At 39.1% G+C, this 12500-nt stretch overlaps 1 protein-coding gene across 3 annotated transcripts in view; it reads left to right on the top strand.

The window, feature by feature from the left end:
* The window catches only part of LOC138019184 (adhesion G protein-coupled receptor L4-like), a 68266-nt gene that overhangs the window by 38350 nt on the left and 17416 nt on the right, over positions 1 to 12500 (top strand). For all 3 annotated transcript variants that reach the window (XM_068865880.1, XM_068865881.1, XM_068865882.1), the window contains 6 exons: positions 2807 to 3032; positions 7746 to 7853; positions 8498 to 8560; positions 9367 to 9431; positions 10783 to 10947; positions 11851 to 11931. In XM_068865880.1, coding sequence (XP_068721981.1) covers positions 2807 to 3032; positions 7746 to 7853; positions 8498 to 8560; positions 9367 to 9431; positions 10783 to 10947; positions 11851 to 11931 — 708 coding nt within the window. The remainder of the gene's footprint in view (positions 1 to 2806; positions 3033 to 7745; positions 7854 to 8497; positions 8561 to 9366; positions 9432 to 10782; positions 10948 to 11850; positions 11932 to 12500) is intronic.

The raw sequence follows: 12500 nt of genomic DNA, 5'->3' as shown, positions 1-12500 counted from the left end.
TGATAAAACTCTCCCGCCTCACACGGATGCTGTTAAGCTCGCCAATGATATGGGGGACTACTTTGTTCGTAAGATTACTGCAATAAGATCCAAGCTGATGGCCAGCGCTCAGGCCCCTCCCAGTGCTGTCCAAGAATCTGATTCTACTACCGTCTTGGAAATGACTACGGACCCTTCTTTTTCTGAATTCGCGTCACTCACTGAGGAGAATGTAAAGAAATTAGCACTAGCCTGTAAGAAATCGTGTGACCTTGATCCATTTCCATCTTCTATACTGTCTATACATCTGGACCATCTACTGCCTGTCATCACAAAGATGATTAATTTATCACTAAAGACTGGTCGGTTCGCTGATGAGTGGAAAAATGCCTTGGTGCATCCATTGCTTAAGAAACCTGGACTAGACCTGGTAAACAAGAACTTCCGCCCAATAAGCAACCTACAGTTTACTTCTAAGCTTACTGAGAAAGCAGTTGCTTTCCAGTTGCAGACCCACTTGTTGGAAAATGGCTTGTTCCCGGAAATGCAGAGTGCGTATCGTGAGCATCACTCTACTGAGACAGCGTTACTGAAAGTCAAGAATGATATTCTTATGAATATGGATACGGGTCATGTGACACTCCTAGTTCTTTTGGACCTTAGCGCCGCCTTTGACACCGTGGACCATGATATTCTTATTCATAGACTTCAGTCACGGCTCGGCCTACGTGGGTCAGCTCTTCCCTGGTTTTTATCCTATTTGAACGGTCGATCGCAACAAGTTACAATTAATGGTGCTCTTTCCAAAAAGTTTGGCCTAGAATGTGGGGTGCCTCAGGGTTCATGCCTTGGTCCCCTACTTTTTACTATCTATGCTAGCAAACTTTTCAGTATAATTAAATCTCACCTGCCGTCTGCAGACGATACTCAATTATAGTTGTCATTTCGCCCATTAGAGGATACGTGTGAAGCTGAGGCGCTAGTTGCTATGGAGAACTGCATCGCAGATGTTCGTTCATGGATGATTAATGATAAGTTGATGTTAAACGATGATAAGACTGAATTTCTGGTGATCGGAACGAGAAAGCAGCTATCGAAAGTGTCTGTCAGTAGTATTAGGGTTGGCGATGTTGATGTAATCCCCGTACACTCGGCAAAAAATCTGGGTTCCTGGTTCGACTCGCACATGGATATGGCAACACATATAACAAAGACCTGTGGTAGTGCATTCTTCTATCTGTATAATACTCGACACATACGAAAATACCTCACTAGTGAATGTACTGAGAAACTGATTCATGCATTTATAACCAGTAGGTTAGACTATTGCAACAGTCTCCTCTATGGAGTTCCTGACCATCATATGCAAAAACTCGAAAGTGTCATGAACGCTAGTGGGACGAAGGATCCTATCCCTTCGGGTTTACGATCGCGAGTCATTTACAAGTTTTCATGTGCAGGCTGTAATGCCTGTTATATTGGTGAAACCAATAGACATTTCGCCACTCGCATCCGTGAACATCTCGCCTCCGACAAACATTCCCACATATTTAAGCACTTGAGAGGTTCTGAAGATTGTCGCTCCCGGTGTTCAGAAGACTGTTTTAAAATCCTCGACTCTGCTTCCACACGTTTCCAATTGAAAATCAAAGAAGCCATGCATATCCTTTGGGAGCAGCCATCTTTAAATTCCCAAGTCAAACATCTTAATTTATCCCTTTCATACTAATTAGTTTCTTTTCTTAGCCTAAACAGTTTGGTTTTTTCTGTTTTGTTTCGTGGTTGGGTGTTTTTATTCTGTTCTCGCCTTCATCCTTAATTATTCATGTTATATCTCACTTTGTTACACTATTTATTGCTCAACTTTAGTTTATTTCTCATTTGTCAACTGACGATGGATGATGTTTCATCCGAAACATGTATTGATTAAATATGAATTTCAAAAACATCGTATGGATCATCAAAGCGATATCTTACTTCGTGCTGCTAAGAAGTTTTGGTATTATTATTATTATTATTATTATTATTATTATTATTATTATACATAGGAGCTTTTCAGGGCCAATGAACAACAACGAAACGAAGGAACAGAACAACAACAACTGTTAAGAATCCCAACTTGCCTGAGGCAAACCAGTTGACTATTTACAAGTGCAGCTGCGAAGTTGAACCAGGGACTACCAGGAACAAATTCAATGAGTGGTCAGAGCGGGTCTTGAACCTGGGATACCCGGATCTCAAGGCAAGAGCCCTAACTACTGGGCCACACTTTCAATTTCAATTGCAGCTATCTCCATTGATAGAGATCTGAGACTAACTCCACTTATAGGGAATACATGAAATGTCATACATTTAAGCATCAGATGTAGAAATGTAATGATTTTCAATGATCATGGTTGATCAGGAAGAAAGTGACGTAATTTCAGTTTTTACTCTTCCGTCCACTGCACATCATAGTAGAAAACAGTTCTGAAGCAATTTCATAATGAAAATCTAAAGAGAACAAACAAAGACGAAACTGACGGAAACATGAACAAACTGTTATTAACCCTTTCACCCTAAACTGGCCATACTTAGTATTTTACTCTGTCTTTATAACGCCAGACGATTTTACTCGTCAATGGGGAACCCCCAGGAGTCAATGGGTTAAAAGTCCGGTAAAATGTCTTACGGAGTTGGAGGGATTTGGAGTGTGGTGGGCTACAATCTTTCTTGACTGAGCCATTTTGACTTTAGGGATACAACGAAACTTCAGTGGCATAGAAAAGTACAAGTGCTGAGACATAGTTGAACATTACACTTTTAATATTAATTTCCTGTCGACAAGGTCGAAATCCACAGTAATGGAAGGCTGATTGTTGATGGAGGAAATCGACAACCTTCTGCACATCCTCCACCATTCTTGGGCGGAGGAGCGGGCGGAATCATTCAGATAATTGCACCGAAAGGTTATCTTTCCGCCGGCAGTTTATCCTTACAACATGGAACTGGTAGCTATGACGAATGCCAACCTCTGAATGACACCAATGCCTATGGATATTTTTATTTGCCAGGTAAGAAAATATAAAATGGTCATAAATGTCTATAACTTTCTGATCTGCAGAAAGCCTGGCTTAATTAAGTTGTCCAAATCTCTAATAATTTAATACCGTGAATATGTGATTACCTTCCAAAGAAAATGCACTCTAAGAACCATTTGTTGTTTTAGTAAATTTGGAACCCTGGCTAAGCATGCAGCTCGTACATTTCCTGAAAGAGGACATTACTGAACCACGAAACAACGCCGGAGGCAGCGAACCGAAACACCATGTATGACCCCACCATACATTGAATACTAACCGACAAAGGTTGGATTTTGAGATTAAATATTATTTTAGGCCTAAAACTACCCCTAATTATTAGGATTAAGATTAAAGACTCTCTGTCTACCGAGATGCTTTACTTAGGCCTTTGTTTATGTTTTCATTCGGTGTGAAGTAACGAGTGGGAAAGAAATAAGCGACAAAAAGCTACAAAGGAATACTAGAAAAGCTGGCCAGTCGAATAAAAAATAAATTTGCAATGAATAAAGCACCGCTGCCGCTCTTGGACTTATAACATGTTATCGGGTCAGTTTCGGATTGATTTTGTCACGTTACGCAGCTCGCGTCGCAAGAAATCTATACAAAAAAAAATTCAATAAAGTACATTTAATGCTGATCTAAGTTTTTGGTAAAAGTACTCGTTGGTCTTGCCTTTAACAAATCGAATATATTCTTTCTGGTAAATTTGTTCACTAAGGCTCTGCTGCAAACGTTGCCGTTAACAGTCACACAACAACTTGGGCATCGTTCAATTCGGCAATATATTTTCATGAATGCTTTTAACTGCTAACCAAACAAATGCATCTCATCTAAATGTTAAATGAAACAATAATTAGAATTCCAAACAAGTCTCGAAATAAAATAAGTAAATATCCAACTATTAATTTATAAAGAGATTACAAATGTCACTCGGCTTACCAAGAAAGGACATCAGCAAACTCAGTTTTAGTTAATTTTTGTGGTATCTCAATTAATCGATTTGGGCTCTCAGTGATCTCGAACTCAAATTTCCCCAAACATACTGCCTTTAGCTGCTCAGGTCGTAACATTTTCTGGAATTGATTGTTGGTCCAACTGCTCAGTCCTCCAACCCACGTTGAAACGCTTGCGAATTGCACTTAACCGCAAAATACCTGGTCCCTAATAAACTATGAAGCACCGAGTAAGAACAAATCCCGATGGGCGTCTACGATAACGAATGATTTTAAGAAGGGAAAACGCACCGACGGAGAAACTGGAGGTTTCATATCATACTAAACCTGCGTGTCTGTGCGCGGTGCATCTTGGTAGACAGAGAGTCTTCAAGATTTGAGAGTAGGTGCAATAACGTTTTAGGCCTAATTAGGCCTCTAAAATGATATTTTATCTCAAAATCCAACCTTTTTAGGTTAGTATTCAATGTATGGTGGGGTCATACATGATGTTTTGGTGTTTCGTTTCGCTGTTTAGCTGTTTTTTGTATAATCCCCCTGAAAGTTGTTTCCTGACGTAATTTGGAAATCTCTCCAAATATTAAGACCTTGGGAACAGGATTCATATTATATAGGCCGGTTTAATTCTTTTCCAATCACGTTTTGTTTTTGAGAGCAGTTAAGCTAACAGGGTAAGTGATTTCCGCACGATTGTTTGAATGACGAAAGTAAAGCACTTAACTTCCTGATATGATCTCTTATGGGCTGTTGAATTGTTATTTTTCCAAAGTTTCAGTTGTTCAAGAAGTGAATAGCGGTCTTTAGTGGATAAACGACAATCAAAGGGATATGCATTCTCAAAAGTAAATGAATTATCCCACGTTGATTTTATCCCATGGATAGCGTTATCAGTAGTATGTGGGGGATGATTCGACCAGTTTATTCAAAATGGCGTCCTCTTGTAATAAGTCAAGATGGCTGCTATTTAATGAGATACAAGCCGTGTAGGTATACGGGGTTTTAATGAGATGTAGAGCGTCTCCGTATATGGGGCGTTATTTAAATGAGATACACGCCATGTAGGTTTATGGAGTTTTAATGAGATGCAGTACATGCAGGTGTGGGAGAGCTTTTTTTTATTTATTAAGAAGATCTAGGTTCGAATTATGAATAAGTTAAATGGATTTGTAAGAGAGATTTGTGTTCTGTGCTTCTGTTATGTCCGACCAGCCATCCGGGTGGTCGCAAATATGATACTAAACGAAGAATGGAAAAGGCAAAGGAGTGAAGGGATCCTCGCACTTAAAGTGGTACTATGATCAAAAAATCATTTCCTTTTTTTCTTCAGATTTTGAAATCGTGTTCGCCTAACACCTAACTGGAAAAATCTTGCGCTTTGAGTTTTATCTAAAGGCTGTTTGTTTTGAGTGTAAATTTTGGATTTCACGGTCCGCCATTACTCACGTTCAAAACTGGCCGATTGGACCTCGGAGGGTTGGATCTAGAGAAAATGACGTCATTTACTCACTAGCTTAAAATTTCAGCGTGTAAACGCTATTTATTATATATGCAAAACACGGGTTTAAAAGTCTGAAAGCCTGAAACTCCCGTGCTGCATATTTAATTTGGCCGCGTACACACGCATTGCATTCTTAAACCAGCGAGTCTTTGACGTCATTTTCTCCCCGACCCAGCTCTCTCAAGATTTTAAAGTAAGTAATGGCGGACGAATAAATAAGAAATTTCCAGTTAAAATAAACAGGTGTCTTTTTAAAATCAGAACTTAAAACTTGGGTCAGTTAGTGTTTAGTTAACATAGTTTTGAAATCCAAAGGAAAAAAGGATTTTTTTTTTTGGTCGTAGTACCACTTTAAATGGACAATTTGAGCGATTGTCTCTTATAGTCACCTGAAAAGCAAGGTCGACTCCAGCCTCGATTTCATTCAAAGGGCTGATAACTGAGAACAGAACTGTAAAATTAACAAATTGAAAGTGGTTCAGCGTTGTCTGTACTCTTATCGACAACGACATTCGTCATTACAGTGGTCAAAATGTTGTGGACTCACGAGGGGCAGCAGGATGAATCCTTACGCCTTTGTCATAGAGATCCAGTGCTGCATGCTGTTTTAAACGACCTCGGTGGTTATGCAGGTAGTTTGCTTAAAGTGAGTGTTAAAATATTTTTGCTCCAGGGGACATTCATTCTTCGAACGGTAGATCTTACAATAAATAAAAAAGCCATCGTACACTTACATATCCTGCATCCTATTAAAACCCCATTTTCCTACATGGCGTGTGTCTCATTTAAATAATGCCCTATAGACCTAGACGTTCCACATCTCATTAAAACCCAGTATACCTACATGGCCTGTACATATCTCATTAGCTAGCCACCATCTTGACTTATTCCGAGTGGCCACCATTTTGAACAAATTGGGCTAGTCATCCCCACCATTGTAGATGGTTTTCACGTTACGTCATCGCCGCCATGTTGGTGGACGGGATTAGGGCGGGATTTGGTTCATCTTGCCCGCTCACGGAATTAGTCATATAATATTGTAACTTAGTTTAGGAATCCACAAACAAAATTTGTCTTCAGCGAATCGTTATTCTACAAAAACGAGCGATAAGGATAATAAGCAGGTCCGATTATGATGCTCATGCACATCCTATTTTTAAGTAAGATCTTCAATTAGGTCAATCATTTATGTACTCTTTTTGCAATTCTTATCTTCCTTGAAAATTTGATATTTCCCTTGAATAATTGTACGGCGATAGCTATAACACCAGGCACGCACTTTCTTTTTGCTTACCATATTACAGAACACATATACGTCAATTTTCTGTTTTCTTTCAAGGCCCACTTGAAATTCCTTAATAGTCTTACTCTAAGTTCAGATATCATTAGTTCTTCATCTCTTGCATCTGTGAAAAATAAGATACAGCAATTCTTTATTCATTCAGAAAAGACAATGTTTGTATGTATCTTACATTTTAATAAAATAAAACTGGCTCTCGACCCTCTGCCTTATGTCTTTTCTTATGATCACTCGTCCTTGTTCTTCGCGAGGAAACCTAATTTCATATAAGCCCCGCGGTTTCATTTAGGTTTCCTCGCCACTTTTTACTTTTATCTTGTAAACTTGCATTCTTGTAATGGAACAGTGTAGTGTGACAAAATGAATAAATAAATAAATAAATAAATAAGTAAATAAATAAATAAACAAACTGATACATGAAAGATATTAAGCATTATCATCAACTGGGAGCTCGGAAAATCCGAACCCTCAGATGCGATTTGAACCCACGAGCCTCCGTGATCTAGTACGGCTGCTTCAACCACTGAGCTAAAGCTAAAACTATGGTCTTAAATTTATGGATTCTTATTTTTAATCGTGTTGTACATGAATGCCATTTGTGAATACCTCGTAATGGCTATCTTAGAAGGCTACTTGTCTAAAAGCGGACACGTTTGTCAATTAATGAATAAACTTGAGTTTTTGCTAGAAAATTAGTAATACCACTTTATTGTCACCAAATCACGAACTTGGTCACCTGACGTAAGAAGCAAGAGTTCAAAGCAGCAACACACTACAATCCAGGTAGAGATAAAAGCCCGTGCACTGCACATTGTACCATTCTACCATTCGGATAAACTAATTTAAGTGGCCGGGAATAACATAGTGAAAACAGCAACAAAAATAAGACTGTACATAAAGAAACAGCACTTGCCGGCCACAAGGTTGAAAGCTGTGTGTTGTGTTATCCGTAGGGGACAATAGGACGGGAAAGTATAAGACATTTCCTGAAACACTCATTAATTTGAATGGAAATCCTTCTTCGGTGATATCAACTTCATCTGCTGTCCGACAAAGTAACGGTGAGTATTTGATTTAAAGAAAGAAAAAAATGCGACCCTGATCAACGACGCTTTTGAGAAAACCTTCCAAGTCGAGAAATTCTCGAATCCCGAGTACAATTGTTTGAGGGACTTGGGATTCTTAGGCAATGTTAGCTAACTTTCTCTTTTGATTAAGTTAAAAGGAAGCGCAAGATTTGTGGCCCTTGTTTTTCATCGCTACTGATGCAGAGATCTCTAAAATAAGAAACAAAGATTGGCCACGATGTAAGACGGTCACTGAGATATGTCCCACGTAAATTATATCATGCAATCTTCCTTTTGAAATTTGGAACATTCTTCCATTTTGTAAGTCTAGCCACCCGCCTCAAATAGCGCTGTGTTTAGCCTGGCAGTTTTGTGGTCAGCCGTGTTCTCGACAGTCCTGCCCTTATGCCCAGAAAGGCATCTAATTAGATGTACGTCCAGTTTTGACCTCCAACACGAGGTGTCCCGTTAAATCTAAGCCTTTCCTACGAATTTCCAACAATAAAGACAGATGATACTACAATTATTCTGCTTTCGGTGGAAAATGCTTGGCAGCATACGTAGTTCTGGCCAGTGTTAGTAATGGCAGAACGAAATACTCTCCACTAGTTTGTAATGGTTATTCTAAAATTTCTTAGGTGTGACACCAAGCCCATCAAAGAGCAGATCCCAGCCCACAGTGTCACCGACATTATCTTCGGGTAAGTGTATAATTTCTATCATCCAAAATACGATACCATGCATTCAAATGGTTCATAGAAAGGTAAAAATTGTTTGGTTTCCAAAGGATTACAACACTGTCGATCCGTTAGGCTAAACGTTTTAGTATGGAAGCCGCAATAGAATTCATATTTTTCTGATACCATTTTCAGGTAATTTTTAAGGGTGTCCGACGAAGCCTTAGCAGCGTCTATGTTGATGCAGAGCACCGCTAAAAGACCTTTTAAGTTTTTGGAAAATCGAACTGATCAGCTTTAATTTAAAGCAGACTTGACTGAATAGAGTGTAATGTGAAGTAGTAGTTTTCTACCCATATAGACCATGTGAGCGTTAGCCCTACTAATGGAAATGGGCCCACACAAGGACAGAGAAAAACTCTGACAAGGATGGGAATTGAACCCACGACCTTCGGGTTAGATCACTGCTGCTCTACCGACTGATTTACAAGGTCAGACGGGAGCAGGCCGTGGGAACTGAAGATGTTAAAGTCACGGCAATGAACATGTACAAGTACAAGAAAGGGTTATGTTTTTGCAAACGTTGGCCCTTGTTACGTGTACAGAGCTTTAGCTGTCTCTGCTCTAGGACTGTGGAACAATCTTCCTTATGATATTAAAACACTGGCATTAAATTCCTTGTTGTTTGAATGACTCGATACACGGAGTGCCTGGCTGAGACTTTTTCTTGATATTATCGATTGTTTAAACGGAATCGCTGTAGGATAGCTTATTTGGGTTTAGTGATAAATGCTCTTGTTTTTCCTAATTGCAAAAATTTCTTTTTTTAGGCCTTACGGATACACAAAAGCTGATAGACAAGTTGAAGCTTATTCGGGATAATCTCCAAAACCTAGTTAGTAGTAAAACATTAACAGCAGCCTCAAAGGCCTACTTCATATAGAAACGCGCTCACTTTAAGGCAATTAACCTGTCAGGTGTGAAATAATGGACAAGAAGGCATCAAAGCGTTCTATTATACACTTTAATGTTAAAGCTACTTCTCTTAAAAATGAAGTAGTTACCTTCTCAAAGTTTGCTGCGACCACTTTATATAGTTGACACTATATAAAGCACACTATATTAAACCAAAAGTAAGTTCGATAATGCACACATTTTGATTGCTTCTTACCTATGATTCACTAGAGGACAGACGCATGGTGGACGTCATCATAAAAAACTTTCCAATTCTTTATAACATAAAAGAAATAAATTCCATGTTGCCGTTCGTCTGTTCTGTAATAGATCACCGAAGTCGTCCAAACGTGGTAAGAACAGTCACGTTGACAAACTCTGCTACAGCCTCGTGTGGCACTTTTTTGTTCATATCACATTTTCACGTCATCTGTGATCTGTTACTGAACAAACGAGCCGCAACATGGAATCTGTTTGTTAAATTGACTAGAAAAAGTACTTTCGCTTTGTCCACCGCTTCGATTGAGAAAAAGCGTTATAATGAATATGACGAGAAGATATTGGACTTACTGAGGGGCAAGTTATAATTTCCAAGTACTTTTAACACCACTGGGCATTTAACAAACATCCTGCGAGCTCTCTAAAACTCACCAGAGGGCGGGCAAGAGAGGCTGTGCAGAAATAGTGTCAAGACTTTAAGTCACCGCAGCCCAAGTTTCTGGGCTGGTCATTCCGGTCAAACCGGTTTAGGCAGCGCGAGCATCATACTTTTGACAAGGTGAAGGTCAAAGGCGAGCCTTCAGTATGAAAATCAATACTACGTCTGAGAGTGCTATCGAGACTTCGCCTGGGTTTGAAACTGTCTCCTAGTAACGGCTTGCTCATATTCAATAAAGACTTGACACGATTTCTGCAGAGTCCTTTCTCTCTCGACGAGTTAAGAAAGGCTCTGCTGGCAGGGTGGGAATTTGATGACTCAGATATCAACTGAAACTGAGATATGTAGTGATCAAATACGTTAAAAGCTCACAATGAGTATTGGGTCGTAACAGAACTTTTAGAGGAAAACAAAATCAACATTTCCGAATTAACTGAATCTTTTACGCAAGAATAGTCCTAACATTGTGCTGCCGGTGTGAGAGTTACTAGTCCATCCCTTTTTCACAGGGAAGTGTCTTCTCATTGCTGTGGTACGAATAATTTTCAGACCCAGAGTCGATGTGGCTTGTAAATAGGCTACCATCTTTTAGTAAAAATATTAATGATGTGCCATGTTTTTCCTCGTTCTTTAGACGGAATACGTTAAATCGGACATTCGTGATGCGATCTCCGAGCACAAGAATCTTACATCCAATCAATATACCTCGCAACAAACCTTGGATCTATGCCTGGAAACATTTAAACTATATCAGGACATTATGCCTTACATAGCTCAACGTGATCCTGAATTTGCAAAAGTGAGATTAATAATTATAAAATTTGTTATGTAATAACTGATGAGGATTACAGACAAAGAGCATTGCACCTTCGTCTCTGAGGTCATGGATTCGAATCCAGTTGAAGCCGCCTGAATTTTTCAAGTGTGTTTGTGAGACAATTGCTTAAATTGTCCATTTAAGTGCGAGGATCACTTCTGTCTTTCGACTTATTGAATAAGTTAAGTCAGGTAGGATGGGGAAATATTCTCTTCTTGGTCTCGGTCCATAGGCCCTGCGGTATCCTAAAATACCTATACAGAACTTCCAAGAATATTAAAAGCATTACTTCATGGTTCCAACCATAGTTAATTATACATAGAGGTGGTTAGGAAACTAGGCATGTTTCTTTGTTTTATGTTTTTGTTCGCTGTTTTGGCCTTGACAATGCAAAAACCACACCCTTTTTCTAAAATACAACCAGTCAAAAGTTTCTGTTAATTTATTCAAACTCATTTGCAAAAACCTAGGACATAAGTTTGTGTATAGTCACAGTCAAGTTAACATGCCACAGTACTGTTCTCGCTTTTGAAGTTTTCGAGGTTTCATAACCAGTCCATCTATATGAACTATGTTGCAACGGATGATTTCTGAGGAAAAAGAAGGGAAAATAAATTATGCCGAACCCTCAGTGAAAATGACAATTGGATCCGCATAAAAGAAAGAACCACGAATGAAATAAATCAGAACCCGCTGGAATACAGGGCGTGAACGATAACTGAACATCATACTACTTTTATGTGGCAACCATAGGCAACAGTACCATTTATTTACCTGTAAGTGTTACCTTTGGTTGTAGTCATTCCAAATTAAGGAAGTAACGAGCTAAGGGAGATAAATACTGCTCAGGTTCTTCACTGTTGACTAAGAGTCTTTACGTTGCAGGACGTTCTTACGAGAATCTTTGAGCCTGCGTCAGATTGTATTGAAGACAAAAACCATGCTTTTTGGAGAGCGAATGAAAAGGTTTGTAACTCAAACTCTTCGGGGTTTTGCGGCACCACTTTGTGTACCTCGACATAAGCCGCGTTCATTATTCTTCTTAATTCTCTTTGGAATCTACTATGGTTAACGTTTGAACCACAGAATAAGCATGTTCATGTTACAACCCACCCCTTTAACGACCTTGACGAAAACACAGCTAGCCAATTACTTTTACATAATTTTCACGGTTATGTTTTCTTTTGGTTGACATGAAACTCAAAGACATTAACGAATACATTATCAGGGAAACATACAGTGCTAGTTCAGGTATCCTCCAATTTGTGAGATTCAGTTTTAATTCCTTATTGGAAAAGCGTTCGGTTGCTTTTCTTGTTGTATGATTGTTGTTCTGTTTGCTGGTTGGTTTCTTTGTTATTGTTTTAACCCGAGTATGCCTGAGTCAATAGGTGTAGTTACACACACCATGGTAAATGGCATTTTCCATGGTAAATTATGCTGCGGTGACTCACACTTGGGTTTTGATATACCGTGTTAACCAGCGGTCACACGTTACGGAGATTACCAAGGTAGAAAGAAATCTCACGCAATTC

The sequence above is a fragment of the Montipora capricornis genome, chromosome 10 (genome assembly GCF_036669925.1).
Source record: "Montipora capricornis isolate CH-2021 chromosome 10, ASM3666992v2, whole genome shotgun sequence".
In the NCBI taxonomy this organism is placed as follows: Eukaryota; Metazoa; Cnidaria; class Anthozoa; order Scleractinia; family Acroporidae; genus Montipora; species Montipora capricornis.
This window is presented reverse-complemented; position numbering and strand designations above follow the sequence as displayed.